Source organism: Delphinus delphis, chromosome 19, assembly GCF_949987515.2.
Source record: "Delphinus delphis chromosome 19, mDelDel1.2, whole genome shotgun sequence".
Taxonomy (NCBI): Eukaryota; Metazoa; Chordata; class Mammalia; order Artiodactyla; family Delphinidae; genus Delphinus; species Delphinus delphis.
In genome coordinates this window covers 7,766,576-7,785,885 of record NC_082701.1, presented here as the reverse complement: position 1 = coordinate 7,785,885, position 19,310 = coordinate 7,766,576, and the positions used below count along the sequence as shown (strand labels likewise).

At 57.4% G+C, this 19,310-nt stretch overlaps 1 protein-coding gene across 5 annotated transcripts in view; it reads right to left on the bottom strand.

Annotated features, from left to right (window-relative positions):
• Positions 1-19,310, bottom strand: part of ITGB4 (integrin subunit beta 4) — a 31,132-nt gene that overhangs the window by 8,884 nt on the left and 2,938 nt on the right. For all 5 annotated transcript variants that reach the window (XR_009517064.1, XM_059998002.1, XM_059998003.1 and 2 more), the window contains exons 2-27: positions 18,177-18,265; positions 17,078-17,160; positions 16,735-16,836; positions 16,379-16,583; positions 15,597-15,693; positions 15,240-15,411; positions 13,593-13,856; positions 13,183-13,272; positions 12,769-12,891; positions 12,194-12,358; positions 11,942-12,018; positions 11,020-11,222; positions 8,953-9,056; positions 8,734-8,832; positions 8,430-8,559; positions 7,566-7,688; positions 7,370-7,476; positions 6,574-6,607; positions 6,206-6,397; positions 5,840-5,943; positions 5,466-5,524; positions 5,311-5,334; positions 4,156-4,304; positions 3,882-4,061; positions 2,892-3,040; positions 12-216 (exon numbers count right to left, since the gene is read on the bottom strand). Coding sequence is in view for 4 of the 5 variants with exons in the window: in XM_059998002.1 (XP_059853985.1) it covers positions 12-216; positions 2,892-3,040; positions 3,882-4,061; positions 4,156-4,304; positions 5,311-5,334; positions 5,466-5,524; positions 5,840-5,943; positions 6,206-6,397; positions 6,574-6,607; positions 7,370-7,476; positions 7,566-7,688; positions 8,430-8,559; positions 8,734-8,832; positions 8,953-9,056; positions 11,020-11,222; positions 11,942-12,018; positions 12,194-12,358; positions 12,769-12,891; positions 13,183-13,272; positions 13,593-13,856; positions 15,240-15,411; positions 15,597-15,693; positions 16,379-16,583; positions 16,735-16,836; positions 17,078-17,160; positions 18,177-18,255 (3,319 nt within the window). In the remaining variant the exon portion in view is untranslated. The remainder of the gene's footprint in view (positions 1-11; positions 217-2,891; positions 3,041-3,881; positions 4,062-4,155; positions 4,305-5,310; positions 5,335-5,465; positions 5,525-5,839; positions 5,944-6,205; positions 6,398-6,573; positions 6,608-7,369; positions 7,477-7,565; positions 7,689-8,429; positions 8,560-8,733; positions 8,833-8,952; positions 9,057-11,019; positions 11,223-11,941; positions 12,019-12,193; positions 12,359-12,768; positions 12,892-13,182; positions 13,273-13,592; positions 13,857-15,239; positions 15,412-15,596; positions 15,694-16,378; positions 16,584-16,734; positions 16,837-17,077; positions 17,161-18,176; positions 18,266-19,310) is intronic.

Sequence of the window (19,310 nt, the reverse complement as noted above, 5' to 3'; positions counted from 1 at the left end):
ACTCTGCCTACCTTGGTCCCCAATGATAACAGTGGCAGACTGGGGCTGGCCCAGGCGAGCCCCAAACTTGGGGTTGCTGAGTTGGATGTAGAAGCGGCGGGTCTGGCAGCCCCGCAGGAGGGAGTCCATCTCCTGCAGCTCCAGGAGCTTCACCTGCAGCTCCTTCCAGGTCTCCCCAGGTTGGAATAGCAGTTCGCCTTCTGTGGGGATGTAGTCCTGGGAGTGGGAAGGGGTCAGGGTCAGACCAGGCCTGGGAGAATGAGTAACGGCCACACACCCCACCCCAACCTCACAGATAACGCAGAGACCCTCACACACAGACTGTCCCACGTGGACACGGAATGGCTTATGTTTCTACAACACCTCTTGCACGTCAAGCGCATTACAAATATTAGCTTGTTTACTCCTCAGGGCAGTGTGAGGTAGAGATATTATTGTCCCCATTTTACAGATGAGGAAACTGAGGCACACAGAGGTGAAGAAACTTGCCCAGGTTCACACAGGCAGTTGTGGTTGCTTGGTTCACCAGCATTTGAACCAAGGCACAGAGACAGGGATGCAGATGTGGAGGGTCCCGTACAGGCAGGCACTCAGCCGGGGGAGCTGAGATTTGCAGGCCCCAGACCGGGAGGGAGGAACTGTTCCCCGCACTGGGGGTCCAAAGTCTGGATCCCACAGCCCCCAGCCATGCCTCCAGGGTGGGGTGCTTCTAACATCTCCAGCTTTTTTTTTTTTTTCCCCAATGCCCCAGAGCTTTCCTGAGCTCCCGTCACATGACGCCACTAGGTGGCACTGCAAACTAACATTCAATTCCAGGCACTGCTAGCCAGCCGCGCTGTGCAGAGAGGGACAAACTCAAACGCTACAAAAACCCAGAAAGAAAAGCAGGAGTTGCCTGCAAGACAGCTGACCTCGGGGGGATGCTTCAAAAATGTCCAGGTGACAAAAGACAAAGCCGGGGAATTATTCTAGATTAAAGGAGACTAAAGACACATGACAACAAAATGCAATGTCCTACCCTTGATTGGTTCCTGGATTGGGGGGAAAAAGCTACAGGGGACATTACTGGGACATGTGAACATGGGGGGATCCGAATATGGACTAATTATTAGTTATGAGGACAGTGTGACATTTCTTAAGTTAGGTAATTCTGTCGTAGTCATGTAGAGTGCCCTTGTTCTTAGCAGGCGCCTGCAGAAGGGTTTAGGGTCTATGTGATGTCTACAACTTACCTTGAATAGTTTAGCCAACACAAGTAAACCAAACACACCTTCTCTCCCTTTCTCTCTACAGTTATGGAGCTATAAATACGTATACATATATATATATACATACACACACACACACACACACACACGCACGTATACATCTATATAGAAAGAAAGAAAGCAAGGTCAATCTACGTAAAGAGTAAATGGGTGCTAATTTTGTTGGTCTTTCCATCTTCCTGTAGGCTGAAGCTTTCTTTTCAAAACAAAAAGTTGAAAAAAAAATGTTTTTAAAAATAGTTCAGGGGCTTCCCTGGTGGCGCAGTGGTTGAGAGTCCGCCTGCCGATGCAGGGGACACGGGTTCGTGCCCCGGTCCGGGAGGATCCCACATGCCGCGGAGCGGCTGGGCCCAGGAGCCATGGCCGCTGAGCCTGTGCGTCCGGAGCCTGTGCTCCGCAACGGGAGAGGCCACAGCGGTGAGAGGCCCGCGTACCGCAAAAAAAAAAAAAAAGTTCAATCCCAAAGGATCTTTGTAAAAGCATAACAGGATAGCCAGAATCTCTATAATATTCAGTGAAAAGTTCTGGGCATCCAAATTCCTCTTTGGAGATTTTATGGGGAGCACTGGAGCAGTAATGAGAGCTGTTCCCACCGATAAAAAGAATAGGGTGTGTGTCGGGATCCTCTGAGCGCACACCTGCTCCCATGATTGCCAAGTGGGCTGGGCCTGTGGGCCAGTGAGACTAGACTTCATTACGTTTTGAGTGAAGTTTTGATGTGAATATTTTTAGTTTTAAAATGTTGGTAATAAGTATCAACTGGATAACTAATAAGAACCTACGGTATAGCACAGGGAACTCTACTCAATACTCTGTAATGACCTATATGGGAAAAGAATCTAAAACAGAGTGGATGTATGTACAGGTATAACTGATTCACTTTGCTGGACAGCAGAAACTAACACAGCATTGTAAATCAACTAGACCCTAATAAAAATTAGTTTAAAAAAACGTTGGTAATAGGGAATTTTCTGACGGTCCAGTGGTTAGGACTCTGAACTTTCACTGCCATGGGCCCGGGTTCGGGTTCGATCCCTGGGTTGGGGAACTAAGATTCCACAAGCCATGCGGCATGGCCAAAAAACAAAACAAAACATAAAATGTTGGTAATAAATTTAGAAAAACAAACAGACCTGTACGCCAATCCAAGCACACCCACCACCTGGACTGGGCAGTTCCCGGAGACTGGGGCCCAGTGACAAAGGGGACACTGCCCTACCACACGGCCCTCCCTGCCCTGAAGGGCTGCTCCTGTGGCACGGCCCAGAGACGGCCTGCCCGGCAATGACAGCCCAGGGACATGGGGTCTGTGATTCTACGTCAAGAAGCCCAGAGTCCCTGGACAGGGGCAGACGGAGGTGTCTATTTCTCTGTGGAGAGTTTGGCTGTCCTGGTGGATCCTGGGATGTTGGGAGGGGGACATGGATGGTCTAGACATGATGAGACCCCACTCAGGGCGTCACTGGCACTTTAGGTGCCAGTGCAGGGTGGCCGGGCAGATGGACATGTCCTTGGGAGGCCAGCCAGCGGCACCACCAGCATCCAGACTCAGGCAGCCCCCATGTCCTGCTTGCTTGCACCGGGCCCTTGGGATGTGCCCTTGACCCCGTGGTGCAGACTCACCCGGTTGCCCTGCGCTGTGTTGTCCTCCGTGCAGTAGGAGACCTGAGACTTGCCATTGTCCAGGATACGCCGGATGACGGGGATGCGGGCCACGTGCTCCCCGCGGCTGACCAAGTACTCGGGCTGCTCAAAGGACACGATCCCGCTGGCTGCAAGGAGCCAGGCACCGATCAGGGGTCTTGGCCACAGTCCCTTCTCAGCCCCCGCCCTCCCTCTGGCCCAGCCCAGACTCCAGGAGTTTGCTTGTCACCCCTCTCTGGGGAAGGGCAGAGGAAGGGGCTGGAAAAGTCTTCCAGGAAAAGTTGACAAGGCTGGAACAGTGTCCAACTAACATCTTGGAAGGGTCAGGGCAGAGAAAGGAGGCCGGGCAGGGGCAAGACCAGACATGAGAGCTGAGACTGAGAGCTGAGGCAGAGTAGGCCTAAGTCCTGGACGCCCCCTCCTGGGGTCCTGGAGCAGGTGGGGAGGAGGGGTCAGGGACCAGAACAGACCCTCCGGGCGCCGGAAAGATGGTTATCAACAAGTCCAGGTTCCCCGAGGAACCAGCAGGGAAGGCACCGTGGGTGACAGTGGTGTGACGCCTTGCTCACCCCTCTAGATAGGCTTGGGCAGAGGGAGGCCCCAGTCCCCTTCCTGCTCTGATGCCCTGCCATCCTAGGGGGGCCCCATTCAGTCTCCCAAGTTCAAAGGCCATAGGGGAAGAACAAGGAGAGGGATGTGCAATGGCTCCAGGAGGACGTAGCACCCTCTGGTGATTATAAGAGAAGCTCCCACACTGAGTGCTTACTACCAGGCACTGTGCAGAGACGTACAGCCACACACTCCTCACAAGAGCCTGATACCCATTTTACAGATGGAGAAACCAAGGCTCAGAGGTTAAGTCACTTGCCTAGGCCACATGGCCAGGCCCCACTTCCACTTGGATTGAGGAGGAACAAGGGACCCCAGAGCCTCCCTTTTGGCCCCCCTGTTCCCCCCACCCTGACCGACCTTGCTCCTTGATGATGGTGATGTTGACCAGGCGGCGGCCGAGGGTGGCAGTGCCCGCGGGCACGTCGATGGCCTCCACCAGCAGCTGCTTCTCGTCATCGTCCTCAGGCCGGATGAAGAGAGGTACCCGCACGTCCACCAGCTCCACACCCTCCTGGAACTCCACCATGCCCCGGGCGTCTGGGCAGGCGGTGGGGAGACGTCAGATGGGGGTCAGGGGGCCGCACAGGGGCGGGAGGTGAGAGGGAGGGGCACAGGGAGCCTGGCCACCTACCCTGGTCTGCAGTGAGGGTGTAGTAGCCAGGGGCCACCTTGAGCTCGTGGAAGGCCCCCTGCTCCACATGCTTCTCCGTCAGCTTCAGCAGGGCCTGCTTGGCCGAGCGGGGCGCCATCAGCACCATGTCCACAATGGTGTGGTCCTGCCTGGGGGCGGGGTTGGGTGGGGAGGTGTCAGGCTGGCCAGGAGGCTGGCACTCATCCCGCCCCGCCTACCTGTCCTCTCTCCATCAGGGGACAAGATTCCAGGCAGCAAAAGGCAGTCATCAGAACCAGACAGTCCTAGAGGCCCAGGCTGGTCCCAGCATGGTGGGCCCCCTCACCCTGCAGTCAGCATCCTCATCTGTGAAATGAGGCTACTGCTCCCACCCACCTCACCAAGAAGGGCTGCTGAAGCAAACGTAGAGTCAGGACAGCAAAGATGCGAAGGGTGTAGGCCCTGAAGCCAGACTGCCTGGGTTCAAATCCTGGCTCTATATCTTAACAGCTAGGTAACCTTGGGCAAGCTACTTAAGCTCTCTGATTCTCGGTTTCCTCAACTATAAAACGGGAATAGCAATGGTACCTACCTGGATAAGAGAACCACACACATGAAGCCCTTAGAACAAGGCCTGGCCCGTTGTAAGCACTCAAAATGCTGGTCTAAATGGTTCTCACGGAAGGTGATGTGCTCAGTGAGAGCTGCATTCTGTTACTGCGCACGCAGTTCTGTCCTCTCTACATGCTGTTCCCACCCCCACTTTTCCCCTGGCGGGGCTGGGACTCAGGGTAGGAACTGGGAAGGAGGTGTGTCACCCACTGGACCATCTTCTTGGCACCCAGCGGTGCCTCCAGGATCAAGGCGTTTGGCGTCGGAGGAGGGCTGCAGCTGGGCACCGGGCTATCCCGGGTACTGGGTAGGGGGCTCTCGCCGGCACGAGGGCAAGGACTGGGTCTGCTTGGTTCCCTGTGGTTTTCCTGTTCTAGTACGGGGGCTGGCTTTTGGTGAGGGCTTCATACTGGTATTTGCTCAATGAAGGTCCTACCCAAAGACAGACAGACAGCCCTCCTTTCCAGTGGGATGAAGATGGAGATGGAGATTGGGGTGGGGGAGGGGGCAGAGGGGGCAGGTACTTGGGACTGGTACTACCCCACCTGTGTGTCTTCGACTCACTTTTTCCCGGCATTGGGCTGCTGCCTGTGGAGGACAAAGTGGGGAACGTGAGCCAGGTGGTCCCTGGGGTGGAGGCACGATCTGCTTGGGGGAGATCCCCTGGCATTGGCTATATGGGCAGCACCCTCACCCAACCCCGGGCACCCAGGACCCACCGGAACTTGGTCTGCTGGAGCTTCTGCGCGCCTGTGATGTGCCTGTACACCTCGTGCAGCTGCCAGACAAGGAAGGGCTGTGAGGCTCGGGCCCTGGGGGAGCCTCTCCACCCAGAGCCATCTAGGCCCAGAGGACCTCTCGGGGTGGGCTGGGGGCGTGGCCATGGGCACGCACATTGCCTCCACCCTTCTGGAAGCATTTATAGGGAACAGATCCCAGGATGATCCCAGGCCAGGCACATGTCCAAGGAAGCCCTTCTTTCCTGCCTGGAAGAATCCAGGTTCCCCAGCTGCTTCCCTCTGCCCTCCCGCCACCTGGCTCACACCCAGCCCAGAGACGCCAGCTGCCTGCGATCGGCTTCTTTGGCCCTTACGTTCTCCTCCACCTCCTGGCGCAGCTGGTCACATTCTCGGGTGCCAGGCTTCAGTAGGTTCTCGGTGCAAAGGCGGGCAAGGCGCAGGGACAGCCCGTAGGGCGCTAGGGGCAGGCAGGGAGGGGTGTCGTCAGCCCCCTGCACAGTGGGCACCGCAGAAGCCCCGTCCAGGAGCCATGCTTGGATAGGGGAGCACCTGAGGCTTATAGCACCATCAGGAAGGATAGAAGGCAGCCAGGCCTGTGTCTGCACCCAATACCCAGAGAAAATAGGAATGGTGTGATCCCGGACCTGGGAGCAGCGGTGAACGTGCCCTGGGCCCTAAGGGCAGCGCCAAGACCTGTGGTGCCCAGCCCTGGCCCTCACCCAGCTCCGTGGGGTTGATGCCGGCAGCATGCGAGGCAAAGCCAGGCCGCTGCACGTTGTTGGTGGTCTTCCAGCGGACCGTGTCGCGCCCCTTGAGGTTCCCGCTGCGCAGCAGGGGCATGTCCAGGTGATCTGAGGCCATCAGGTTCGCCCGCAGCATGTAGTGGTCTTCCTTGAAGCCCACCATGTGACCTGCGGGACAGGGTCCTCACACTGGGCCGCTCCCTAGACCTTCCCCACCACACCCCTGCAGGTGGGACCCCGGGGCCTCCCACCTCTGTTCCAGACTCGGCCCCCACTTCCCCTCCACCCCAGCTGGAAGAAAGAGCGGGCAGAAGCCCGCCACCCCTGCTGATGCTGGCCCGTACCTCGGTTGCAGCACGGGAGAAGGGCCAGGCAGGCCTAGGAGACAAGGTGGGTGAGGATGAGAGCTGAGACAGCCACCCCAGCCTAGGTAAGCCCCTTCCACCACCACCTGCCACCCACGCCAACGGTCCAGAGGGGGCAAAGGTGCCTTCCCAGACACCAGGATATCCAGGCAGCTGCAGGGGTCTAGGTGTGTGGCACACAAGGTGGTACACAGAGGGTGATGGGGCAGAGGGTTCCCCAAATGTGTGCCAGGGGACCCTGGCCCTGCTGTATACTCTGGAAAGTAAAGGTTCTGTGATCAAACCCATTTGGGAAGCACGGAATTCCTTCCCCTTACAGTTTCACTATTCATACAACTAGATCAAAGGCTCTGAGAAGTCCTGCAGAGAAGAAACCGCTTTCTCAAATGTATTTGATCACAGAACTCTTTTTCTCTGTAACACACACTAATATCCCACAACGCTGGGGGTTACTGCAGAGAGTTGTCTCTGCTCCCTACAATTCAGTATCCCATGGCATGCCGTCCTCCATGTTTTCCTGTCTCCTGTCTTTCCTCCCCAGTAGACTGTCAGCTCCTGGCGGGCAGAGCCCTTCCTTCCCTGTTAGCTCTCGTGACCCTTTGCATGTGGCTGACCCCCGGGCAGGGGCTCCCAGGTATCCAGCCACTGATGGTTGGCAGAGGTGAGAGGCTGGCGTGGGGAGGGCACCAGGGCTGGGCAGAACATGTGGGTTCGCTTGGCCTCTGCCACCTACAGGGACCCTGGTGGCGGGGGGAGACCCTGGGGGAGCCCCCACCTTGCAGCAGGCACAGTACTTCCAGCAGAGCAGGAGCAGCAGTGCCGGGAGCAACAGGAGGAACACGAGCAGGGGAACGAGCCACCAGAAGGTGCCGGGGGGGCAGTCTAGGGAGGAAGGAGAGGAAGTCGGTGCCATTTCCCCCACCGGGGCCCGACAGGCCACCCACACGCCCCCGGCCGGCCCTCCAGCTCACCCTTCCTCCTCTGCACCAGGACGGTGCTGTTGGGCCCCGGGCCGCCATCACCCTCCACGGTGTAACTGTACGTGCAGTCGTCATCCTCGTCCCGGAAGGAGCAGTACTCCACCACCTCCTCCGCTGCACCCACAGACGGTCGGCAGGGCACCCAACCCCACCCCGGAGCACCTTAGGGCCTGGTGGGGTGGCCGCTCCTCACCACGGCCCTACTCTGGGGCCCAGCCCGCCCATCACAGGGTGGGAGGCACCTCCCTGGGGAAGAACGCAAGTTCCCGGCAAACTGTGCATACAGATGGGGCAAGGCGGGGGCTGCCCTCCAGGAGCGTCAAAGGCTGCAAATCTGTGCCCGTCCTGGGCATCGCTCAGGAGCTGGGCTTCTACAACGTTTTTCTTTTTTCTTTTCTTTTTTTTTTGGCCACATGTGGGATCATAGTTCCCCGACCAGGGATCGAACCCACGCCCCCTGCAGCGGGAGTGCGGAGTCTTAACCACTGGCCCGCCAGGGAAGTCCCTTCTAGAACACTTCTCTGACCTAGAGGAAAGGAGGCTGTGAGCCCCCACGGCCCAATTATGGGCCTTTGCCGTGTTCATGGCCCTACCCAGCTCTTTGCCCCCTGCCCAAGCCAGAAGCCATCTCCCCAGGTCTGGGTGCCCTGGCCAGACTGTGTGGCCCCTACCTGGGTCTGTGTGACCTGTCTGGGTTCTGTGACCACTCCCAGGTCTGGAACCCCTCTTTCTGGACTGCATGTCCTCAGTTTGGATTATGAGCCTCCTACCCAGCTCCACAGCCCTGCCCAGATGAGAGACACCACCTACCCCATCGGAAGCCCCCCTGCCTAGTCCTCTCTCCCTGCCCCATACCTTTCTTAAGCTCATCCACCATCTTGACCTTGAAGCTGCACTCCTTACACACGTGCCCCTTCTTTTCACCGGTGCCCCATGCCTGGCACTGCACACAGGAGCGCAGGTCCTCACAGAGGCCCAGGCGGATCTGGGTGGGCGAAGAGGGTCAGACAGGCACTGTGTTGGGCAGCGGCCCTTGCCAGGCCCGCTCCCACCACGTCACACCCTCGGGCAGCTCCTCTGGCACCAGGCTCAGCCCCTCTTGTCCGTCTTGCCCCGTGCCTAGGGTCCCCATGCCCATACCCAGTGAATCTGGCCTCACCGCTGAGTAGTTGATTTCGCAGATGGTGTCTGTGTAGAGCGACTGTTGGTTGCAGTGGCAGCGGCCACACTCGCAGTAGCCACGCCCATTACAGATACCCTGAGTCAAGAGGAGGCACCAGTGAGCCAGCTGTGCCCCCACCCCTGCCTGAGAGGAAGGGTGGTCTTGATTGGGGCCCCCTCTACCGCCCCCCACTGTCTGCCTCATGCCCAGGCCTACCCCGTTGCTGTCGATGCAGGTGGCATTGCTGAGAGGACAGTCACAGCTCAAGCCTGTCCAGCCAGGCTCACATACACACTGGCCCATGGAGCAGCGTCCTCGGTCTGCAGAGAAGGGGAGGGGAGAGGAGAGGCACACTTGCACCTGCAGTCCAGGCTGCCCACTGGCTGGAGCTGCCTTGGGAGCTAGGATGTCTCCAGCCAGGGGCAGAGCCATCTCTTCGTCGCTTTCTTGGAACTCCCTTCTCTCCATTTCTCCTGCTCTATTGTGCCCTTCTACCTTCCACTCTGCAGCTGGGGAGATCACCCCAAAACACAAACACAATCATGTGTCTCCCCTGTTTAAGAACTTCTAATGAGTCCTGGCCAATGCGACAAGGTAAGAAAAAGAAATAAAACATAAGTTTTGGAAAGTTAAGAGATGAAAAACTGTCATCATTTGCAAGTATCAGAAACATGCCACAAAATAGCAAGAAGAATCTATAAATAAGTTATTAGATTTCGTAAGTGAGTTTAGCAAGGTGGCTGGTTACAAGGTTAACATATAAAGAGTTAGAAAATGAAACTAAAAGCACGAGTGAGGACTTCCCAGGTGGCGCAGTGGTTAAGAATCCACCTGCCAATGCAGGGGACACGGGTTCGAGCCCTGGTCCTGGAAGATCCCACATGCTGCAGAGCAACTAAGCCTGTGTGCCACAACTACTGAGCCTGCATGCCACAACTACTGAACCCCACATGCCTAGAGCCCATGCTCCACAACAAGAGAAGCCACTGCAATAAGAAGCCCACGCACCACAATGAAGAGTAGCCCCTGCTCACCGCAACTAGAGAAAGCTCGCGCGCAGCAATGAAGTCCCAATGCAGCCAAAAATAAATAAAAAATAAATAAATGTATTAAAAACACACACACACACACAAAAAGAAACACACCAGTGACTCCCTTTTGTCCAAAGGATGAAGTCCAATATCCTTACTAGAATAGGGGTTGATTAACTACAGCCTGTGGGCCAAATCCAGCTTACCACCTGCTTTTGCAAAAGTGTTATTGGAACAGAGCCACACTCATTTGCCTGTGTATTGCCTAAAGCTGCTTTCTGCTACAACGGCAGAGCTGGGTAGTTGTGACAGAGACCATATAGCTTACAAAGCTGAAAATATTTAATGTATAGCCTTTTAAGAAAAAGTTTGGACTACACTAAAACTGGACCCATCCTGGACTGGAACCCAAGCCCCTCGCAGTCTGGCCCTGCCTCCTTCCTGGCTGCATCTCCCTCCCCTCCTGTCTCAGCTTGGCCTGTGCCAAATGTCTGCCTTTCTCCAGACGTCCTGGGTTCTCCCTTCATTTCTCTGAGCACACCCTGGGGTGGGCAGGTGAAGAGAAGAAATGGCAGACAAAAGCAAGAACGGAGGAAAGGATAGAAAAGCAGGGTCTTGACCCCCCCCCCCGCCGTGGCAAGTATACAGTTGGGGCTTAATAAGTATTTGGTGAGTGGATTTTCATTCATTCTCCTCCATTTGCCCATTCAATACTTCCATATGGCCCCTGTGGGTTCTGTAACCCCTGCCCAGCTCCGGAAGCCCTGGCCAGGCTATGTACCCATGGCCTGGGCGCACACTGTGTTAGGCCCTGTGGGGCTACAGAGGATGCATTACTCCAGGCCCTGTCTGCTAGAGATGTAGCAGCTTCCGAGAGAGGAAAGATCGCCATGCCACATACCACCGATCACTGAGGTTGAGCTGGGTGGTACCCACTCTAGTGGGATGGGAGAGTGGAGAAGGGGGTGGGCACGGGCTGGAGGACCTCAGGGGGACATTCCACAATGGGGATTTCATGCTGGCAGGGGCCTTGGGCATCAAGTTTGCGGAGGAGGAGAGAGGTCCAGGTTGGGGCTGGACTTAGGAGAGGCACTCAGGGAATCTGGAGGAGGGCTGGGCCTGAACATGGGGGTCCCGACTCCCAGCGAGGCTCTCCCAACATGGGTTCTGATGGCAGAGCCAGAGGCGGTGGGCAGGGGCTGGACACCCAGGCCACCCTCCCGGCTTCATCCCACCTGGGCCAGTAGCTCACCGTTGCAGAGGAACCCGGAGGCACGGGGGCACTGGAAGTTGTCGTATTCACAGAATTGACCCTCATAGCGGCCGTCACCATAGCACACGCAGTGGCCGCACTGGCACTCGCCCTGCCCCGAGCACAGCTTGTCCTCACCTTCCCGCTGGCAGGGCGCCAGGTCGCTCAGGGAGCCAGTGGAGCAGTTACAGGTCTTGCCGCTCCTGCGGGAGAAGCCAGTCACTTCTGCACGGCACAGCAGGAAAGATTTCACCATCCCATTTTACAGATGAGGAAGCTGAGGCTCTAAGTGGGCCCCTGTGGGTCTGAGTTACGTAGGCAGCAGGGGCTGCGCTGAGACTCAAACCTCAGTCCCCTGAGACCCTCCTCCTGTCCCTTCCTCAAGTCACGACAAACTTATTCAATGTCTTAAAGCTTGAAAAGCCCTTGCTCTTGATAACATTCTCTTATGACTCCCGTCTGCTCAGGTAACAGGTGCCCATGGCTCAGATACTAAAGGCCCAAAAGGGATGGAGGGTAAAGTACGTCTCCCTCCTGCGTCCGACCCACAACACCCTAACGGCCACCACTGCCCTGATTCTTACGCGTATTTCCAGCGGTAATCCTATATAGCCATAGATTTCTTTTCATTTTTTGGCCACGCCAGGCAGCTTGCGGGATCTTAGTTCCCTGACCAGGGATCGAACCCGGAACCCCGGCAGTGAGACTGCTGAGTCCTAACCACTGGACTACCAGGGAGTTCCCATATCCATGAATTTCAAAGTGCTTTGAACCGAATCCACCTGCCAACTAGACATACGCCTTTCCTAGCCCTTTCTATGCCCAGCTGCCAACCCACACTCAGCAGCCTACTTGGTGTGCCCAGCCCCTTCTCTGGGAGCGGCTGGCATCCTGGGTGCTGGCTTCACCCTCCCACACTCACCAGCCCTCACTGCACACACAGTGTCCACACATGAAGTCCCCGTTGAAGCTGCAGCGAGGTGACCGCTCCTCTTTTTGCTGGAATGAAATCATGGTGGGGTGGCTGGGGGCGGCAAGGGACGCTGGACGCTGCCCCTCAGGGAACCCCGAAAGGGAGTTGTGGCCACAGGATGCTCTGCTGTGTTACTCAGGGCCCTGGGGTGGTCGGCTTAGCCTCTCCCTCCCTCCGCAACCTGACGGGGCCGCATCATACCAGCTCACAGGAGCACACGTCACAGACGATGTCCACGTCCATCTTGAGGCCATTGGAGAAGGAGGGCTTCAGATGGATGTTGCCCTTCCGGTCCGCTTCTGGCAACTGGCACACGTGAGTCCCGTCCAAGTCCTCGATAGCCCGCAGCTGCACTTGGTATGTGCCCTGCAGGGACCCCACTGTCAGGCAAGGCAGGCCTGGACAGACCACCAGGGGGCAGTCGTGCCTGAAGTCTCTAGGCCCTCAAGCTCCAGGGATGTGTCTGGCCCCCGACACCCAGCTCCCTGCCCTTCCTCAGGGCTGCGAACTTGCTCCCTCCAGGCACAGCCACGGTGACAATAGCACCAACAGTAACCAGGGTTGCTTTTGGCCCATTCACTCATCTTAGCAACCCTGAGCTCCAAGCTGATTGGTCTCCACTATACAGATGAGGACACGCCAAGGGGCTGATCCAGAGGGCTTCAAACCCAGATCTGACTCCGGAGGCCATGCTCTGGACCTCTGTTCGGGTAGACCCCGCCCCGCAGGCCGCTGTGCCCGTCCTCCCCTGCCCCGGGACCCCCATGGAGGCGTACCACTTCCCCCCGCCGGATGAGAAAGGACCCAGTGTTCGTCTTCTGGAACATCCTGGAGGTGACCTCCGTCCGCAGGCCTCGGGGGCTTTCCAGGGCCCGGATGTCCAGGTTGGAGCGGATGCGCTAAAAGAGAGCAGGTGATCAATGGCCTGGGGGTACCCCGGGCTCACCCACCCTGGCCTGGCCTATCTGTGCTGCACTCCCACCTACACGGAGGCCTGGGGTGCTGGCGGGGGTCGGGGGCGGGTGGGGGTCAAGGGAGAAGAGCCTGCAGGAACCTGGGGCCAGGCCCAGGGGGCACTCCTCAAGGACTGCAGAAGACCCTTCCTCCCTCCTGTCCTATTTCCCAGTCCTCTGCCATTCAGCCTTCTCTCCAGCCCCTCCCCAGAAAGGCTCAGACTCCAGAGCCCTCACGTTGAAGGCATCCTGCAGCAGATCCACGATGTTGGAAGAGTCCTCCTGCAGCACCCCCAGCGAAGAGACGGGAAAATACGAGGACAGCTTCTGCGGGAGAAAACGCCAGGCCGGGGCTCAGCCTCCCACAAGGGTCATCTCTCTGAATCCAGACAACACCTCCGGGGTTCGCTCACCTGGCAGATGGGGAAGCTAAGGCCTGGCGCCTGCTGTGCGTTCCAGAGCCTGTGCTCTCAGCCCCCACCTGCTTGGGAGGGGGGCTGGGGAATGGGCATGTGGACTCCTCTTCCCACCGGGGCCCATCCCAAGTTTCGGGAAGGAAGGGAGGAAGGCAGATGGGGGTGTCTGAGAAGTTCCACGGACCCTCCCGCTCGCCCCCATCCTGCCCCGTGAGGCCCCGGCCCCCGCACCTCGTAGTAACTATAGGAGTAGTTGGTGACTGCGAAGATGGGGATGATGTTGTGCCGGTCGAGCAGGCGCACCAAGGTGGGCACGGACGGGTAGTCTTGTGTCCCGTACTGGGTGTAGGTGCCCGTGGTGTCCAGGTGGCACTCCTCGTCGTTGCGCCTCATGATGCCAGCCAGCACGTTGGCGCCATCCGCCTCGTAGTGGAAGGCCGACTCGGTAGAGAATACCAGCAAGTGGGTGCTGTCGGGGCGCCAGCCGATGTGCCTCTGGGGAGAGCGAGGAGGGGTGCCCGTGGAGCAGGGGACACTCGTCACAGCGTCGTGCACAGTGACAGCGAAAGCACGTCCCAACACGGGGCTCAGCGAGGACACAGGATTAACAGCCTGACGCCCCCACGAATGACACACGTGACAGACAGCACGTGAGTGATGACGGGCATAAACAGAAACCAGCGATGGGAAGTGGGAAACAGAAGCAGGGGCTGTGCCCACAGTGGGCGCCACGCAAGATGTGAACCAGGTTCATGCAGCTGTCCCCACAAGGTCTTAACCACTCTGCGAGAATATCTCAATTGCACAGAAAAATGTACACCATGCAGCATTCAGCGGAAGAGTTAAAATAGGTACAGCAAGCAGCATGTGACAATTTGTTTGAGAAATACATGGGATCGAGGCTTCCCTGGTGGCGCAGTGGTTGGGAGTCTGCCTGCCGATGCAGGGGACGCGGGTTCGTGCCCCGGTCCGGGAGGATCCCACATGCCGCGGAGCGGCTGGACCCGTGAGCCATGGCCGCTGAGCCTGCGCGTCCGGAGCCTGTGCTCCGCAACGGGAGAGGCCACAGCAGTGAGAGGCCCGCATACGCAAAAAAAAAAAAAAAAAAAAGAGAAATACATGGGATGATTTTGAAAACCATGTATTACAAGAGAAAATGTTTATGATAGCATTAGGTGAAAAAAAAAAAACCAAGTTTCAGAACTATACGTACACTGATTCCAACTATATAAAATAAGGAAAAGGGAACAAAATATGCTGGTGGGGTATCAGTGGCTGTCTGTCTGATGGTGGTGAAATTATGGGCAATTTCTGTTCTTTGTTTTCCAAATTGTCTGTAATATGGATACATTATTTTCATTTTTATTTCTTATTTTTTAATTTTGTTTTATTTTTTGGCCACGCCATGTGGCTTGAGAGACCTTAGTTCCCCGAACAGGGATGGAACCTGGGCCCCCGGCAGTGAAAGTGCTGAATCCCTAACCGCTGGACTGCCAGGGAATTTTCTTTTCTGTCTGTGGATACATTATTCTTTAAATGAAAAAACTGATGTGCACATAAAAAGAGGCGCCCTCTTCCAGCACAGCTGGAGACGGGTATTAACAGGGAGGTTGGGTGGGAGGCTGGCCTCAGGGCACTGAAGATTCCAGAATCCCAAGACTCATGTCCGCCTCACTGGCCAACACAAAACCAGGCTGTGACTGCTCAGGCCCTGATACCTCTAAACTTGGATTGGAATTGAGGGTCCCCCAGTGGGTCTGAGCTTGTCTTAGGGGATGAGGGCCCCAGCCTGGTACCAGAGCAGGCCAGTGGGCAGCTCATGCCCTTGTTGAAAAGCACAGCCGGGTCTAGGCCGGCAGGACCTGCCCCGGCACTCACGGTGCACACGGCCGTCTGCAGGATGGCATCGAAACCTCCTTCGGGGGCGTCCAGGTTGCCTGAGATCCGCTCTCCCTTTAGCTTGTTCCGGAACTCCTCCACGTCTTCCGTCAGGCTGATGACGTTTTTGAAGGAGAAGGGGGCGTCACTGTTGGGCCAGGGCTCCTTCAGCCTGGGCGGAGGTGGGAAGGAGAGAGTCAGGGAGGGAGAAAGTCAGGGGAGAAGATGCCCCCAACCCCCTGCCCACCCTCTCTAGGGACCGCCCCCGTGGCTCATTTCAACCTGAAGACTTCGAAGTGCTTGGGTGGAGAGGGCGTGGACCACCTGGCCAGGACCCCTGCCCCCTCGGTCACTCACTTCTCGGGCCTCATGTCTGTCTGAGGGACGCTAACTTTGTCCACGAACTTGCCAAATCCAATCATGTAGTCGCTGGTGAGCTGCCTCAGGACCTGGGCTAGGCATCAACAACAAAAAAAGAGGGGGCAGCTGAGCCCCAAGAACCCCACATCAACACAGGGGCCGGGGGCTGGCTTGGGAAGGAGGAAGAGGAAGAACAACTTATTGTCAGCACTTTGCATGTTGGGTGTCAGCTCACGCACATGACAGCCCTTGTCCTTATTTACGGATGAGGGAAATGGGACTCAGGGGACCCAGAGTTGTGCATGCAGCTAGTTGGAGGGTGCGGCCGGGGAGCTGGACCAGCCGTCTGCAGAGCTGGGAATTAACCTCAGCCTCATGGCAGCTGGTGCCCTCCGTGTCAGCACCAGAGGAGGGACTTCCTTGGCAGTCCAGTAGTTAGGACTCAGCTTCCACTGCAGGGGGCGCGGGTTCAATCCCTGGTCGGGGAACTAAGATCCCGCAAGCCATGAAGCGCAGCACATCCAAAAACACAAAAAGGACCCGAGGGCTCTGGTTCCCACCCGGCTGGGGCCTTCTCTGCACTCCCGAGTGGTTATTGGGGTCTGCACAGGACCCGCCTCTGAGAATGGGGGGAAGGAGTTCTTGGGGTGCTCAGATGTCCTGTCCTTCCTTGAGGAATGGGTGCAGCTAGCCTGAGCCCTGGCCTCCTGAGCAGGTGTCCAGCCAGCTTGGGGAGGCCACTCTCTCCATGCCCTGCCCTGCTGTCTTCCGCGCCGTACCCAGATCCTGCCCCATCTTCTTGAGGTTGTCCAGATCGTCAGACATGGAGTTGGAGAAGTCCATGAGGATATACAGGTCCATGGGGCTCTCCAGGGGCTCAAACACCTGCATCTCAAAGTGCCGTTCCTCTCCCGGCCGCAGCCGCACCCGCAGCCCCTGGGGGGACACCTGGCTACGGTGCAGGGTGGTGTCGATCTGCGTTTCCTGTGTCCAGGGAAGGGGGACACCTGGCTGGAGGGTCTCTCCAGATCTGAGGGAGATACCTCTCAGCTCAGCCAGGGGACACGATAGCCTCCCACAAACAGCCAGCCTTGAGCTTGGAGGGCCCAGCCCCCCCGGCCCCCACTCTGGGCACCTCTGTGATCTCGAAGCTGCTCTCCATGACCACCATGCTCTGCTGCCGGCAGCCCGCAGCCAGCAGCTCTGCCTGGGTGTTGCAGCGCCGTTCCTTGAACATCTGGCCGGAAGGAGATGGAGTCAGGAGGGCAGTGCCCTTCTCCTGGCTGTCCTAACCCTGGATCTATCCTGTACCCCACCACCCCGATCTTCCTGACCCTTGCCTGTTCTCCCACGACCGCCTGGCCTGAGGCTGGGCTGAGGGCGGGACAAGTGTGGGCCAGAGCCCAGGCGTGGGGTGTAGCAGGGTGGGGCACGCAGGTTGGGAAGGTGGCCCAGGCTAGGCCCCAGCGGCATCACACCTCGTCCGTGCAGTAGGCGCAGTCCCTGTCCACGCGGATGCACTCCGTGCAGCTCTTCACCTGGGCCTTCTTGCAGCGGTTCGCTGGGGAGCAGAGATGGGCGTGCCCACTGAGATGCGCCTCACCCACTGCCTAGCCCTTCCCTTGTGCAACCTCATTTGAAAGAGGTGGGGATTCTCTCCCGATTTACAGACGGGGAAATGGAGGCCAGCAGGTACGTGGTCAGTCCCAGGTCGCACAGTTAGAAACCCGCAGAGCCAGGTCTCACACCTGGACTCTCCACTCAAGTCTGGAGGCGAGGATGGTGGGGGCCGAGACCGAGGCGCTGGTGGGGACACCCTAGCCACCCCCCTCACCTGCTCCTCCAGGGTAAAAGGGATTCTGTCTTGTTTATCACTGTGTCCCCAGTGCCTAGCCCAAGCCCTGCACACAGTGAGTTGTTAGTAAATAAATGAGGTAAAACTCCAGTTTCTCCAAAGGTTGGGATTCCCTTTGGTTTTGTTCAGTTAAAATCACAGTAAGGACCTATTATGTGCACTAGTGGGTGGTCTCCTGGGCTCCAGGCAACGGTGCACTGTCAATGTTTAGCAAGGGCTCCGGTGAGGGTGGGGAAGCCCTGACTTGCAGCCTTTGCCAATTTCCAGGGTGTAAATGTTCCCACCATGGTCTGTTTCAAGCTCTCAGCATGACCTCCACTGACAGGCAAAATTTCATCAGTAGGAGCGGGCTCCAGCCCTTTGCCAACTGCAGACACTCCCAGAGCAGGTGGTGATCACCTTTCTCTCCTCCAAATTCCTCTAAAACTTTTCGACTCAGCTTTCCAAGCCTCCGTACATCCTGCGAGCGCCTCCATTCTCCGAGTGGACGTCTTCTCCCTCCTCTAGACCAAGTCTCCTTCCTCTCCTGGGTGTTCTTGGGCCCTACGGCTCAGGCTCACGGCTCCCCAGCCTTCAAGGTGGGTGGTGGTTGTTTGTTCAATGGCTGAGTGAGCGTCTGGGTAAGACACTCCATGAGAGCCCCCGCCCTCACTTAAGGGCAGTGCCTTGGAAGTTGAGCCCCCACCACAGAGAGGGGTGTTGCAGGGGTGTGTCCGACTCACCCATGTCCCCGGGGAAGCTGGCGCTCAGCAGGGCTGCCAGCAACAGCCTGGTCCACCAGCTGGGATGCGGCCCTGCCATCCTCTTCCTCCTGTATAACAGCAACAATCGACATACCATGCCTGACAGCTCTGGTCCATGTGTCAGCTCACTGGGTCCCTGTCTAAGCGCCATCATTCCCATTGCACAGATGTAGAAACTGAGGCTCTACAGAACTTTAGTGATGTTCCAAGGCCACCTGGCATGCAAGTGGCAGGGCCCAGGGCCCCTGACTCCTCTTTTCCACTGCCCCCTTCCTTGTCGTCTCTGGAGTGGCCAGATGTCCTGCAGGCCTATGCCCTGCCCAGGGAGGCCCCCACCCTCTCACCACTGAGGACTCTGGGCTCTGAGCCTGTCCCGATGCCAGGTCTCTTGTGCTGATCTCCCCGAGGGCAGAACAGGGCTTATTCCGCCTTTGCCTTTCAGAACCCAGTGACCTGGGTCAGGCTTGGCAGGGACAGGGCCACCCTAGAGGATCCTGGCTCCGCCTTCCTGTCCCCTCTCTGTCCTGGCCCACTTGCCTCTTGGTGAGAGGGTGCAGCCGGGAAGAAGGGGGCCCCTCCCAATATCTGGGGCCTGAGAAAGGAAGGAGGAGACTTGTTGCACTCAGCTAAGTTCTGCAATGGCTGCCTGTCCCATCAGAGGAGGGGTCCCCCCCCTACTCCCCACCTCTGTCTGCCTCAGAGTTGAGTTTTGGGGGCCCCTGAGCAGATCACCCTTTCAAAAATTAACCTTGAGCTAGATTACAAGCCCCTCCTGCCCACTCACACACACACGCATTGCCAGCCACCCCAGGAGACACATCTGCCTTTGGTTCACCATTAAACCATCTCAACTCATTAGTGACCTTCGGGGCAGGCACCGGCGTCCCTGAGGCCTTTTAAAAGATGGGTATGGGGACTTCCCTGGTGGCACAGTGGATAAGACTCTGCGCTCCCAAGGCAGGGGGCCCGGGTTCGATCTCTGGTCAGGGAACTAGATTCCACATGCATGCCTCAACTAAGGAGCCCACGTGTGGCAACTAAGACCAGGTACAACTAAATAAATATTTAAAAAAAGAAAAAAAAAGATGGGTATGTACAGCAAGAAACTAATAC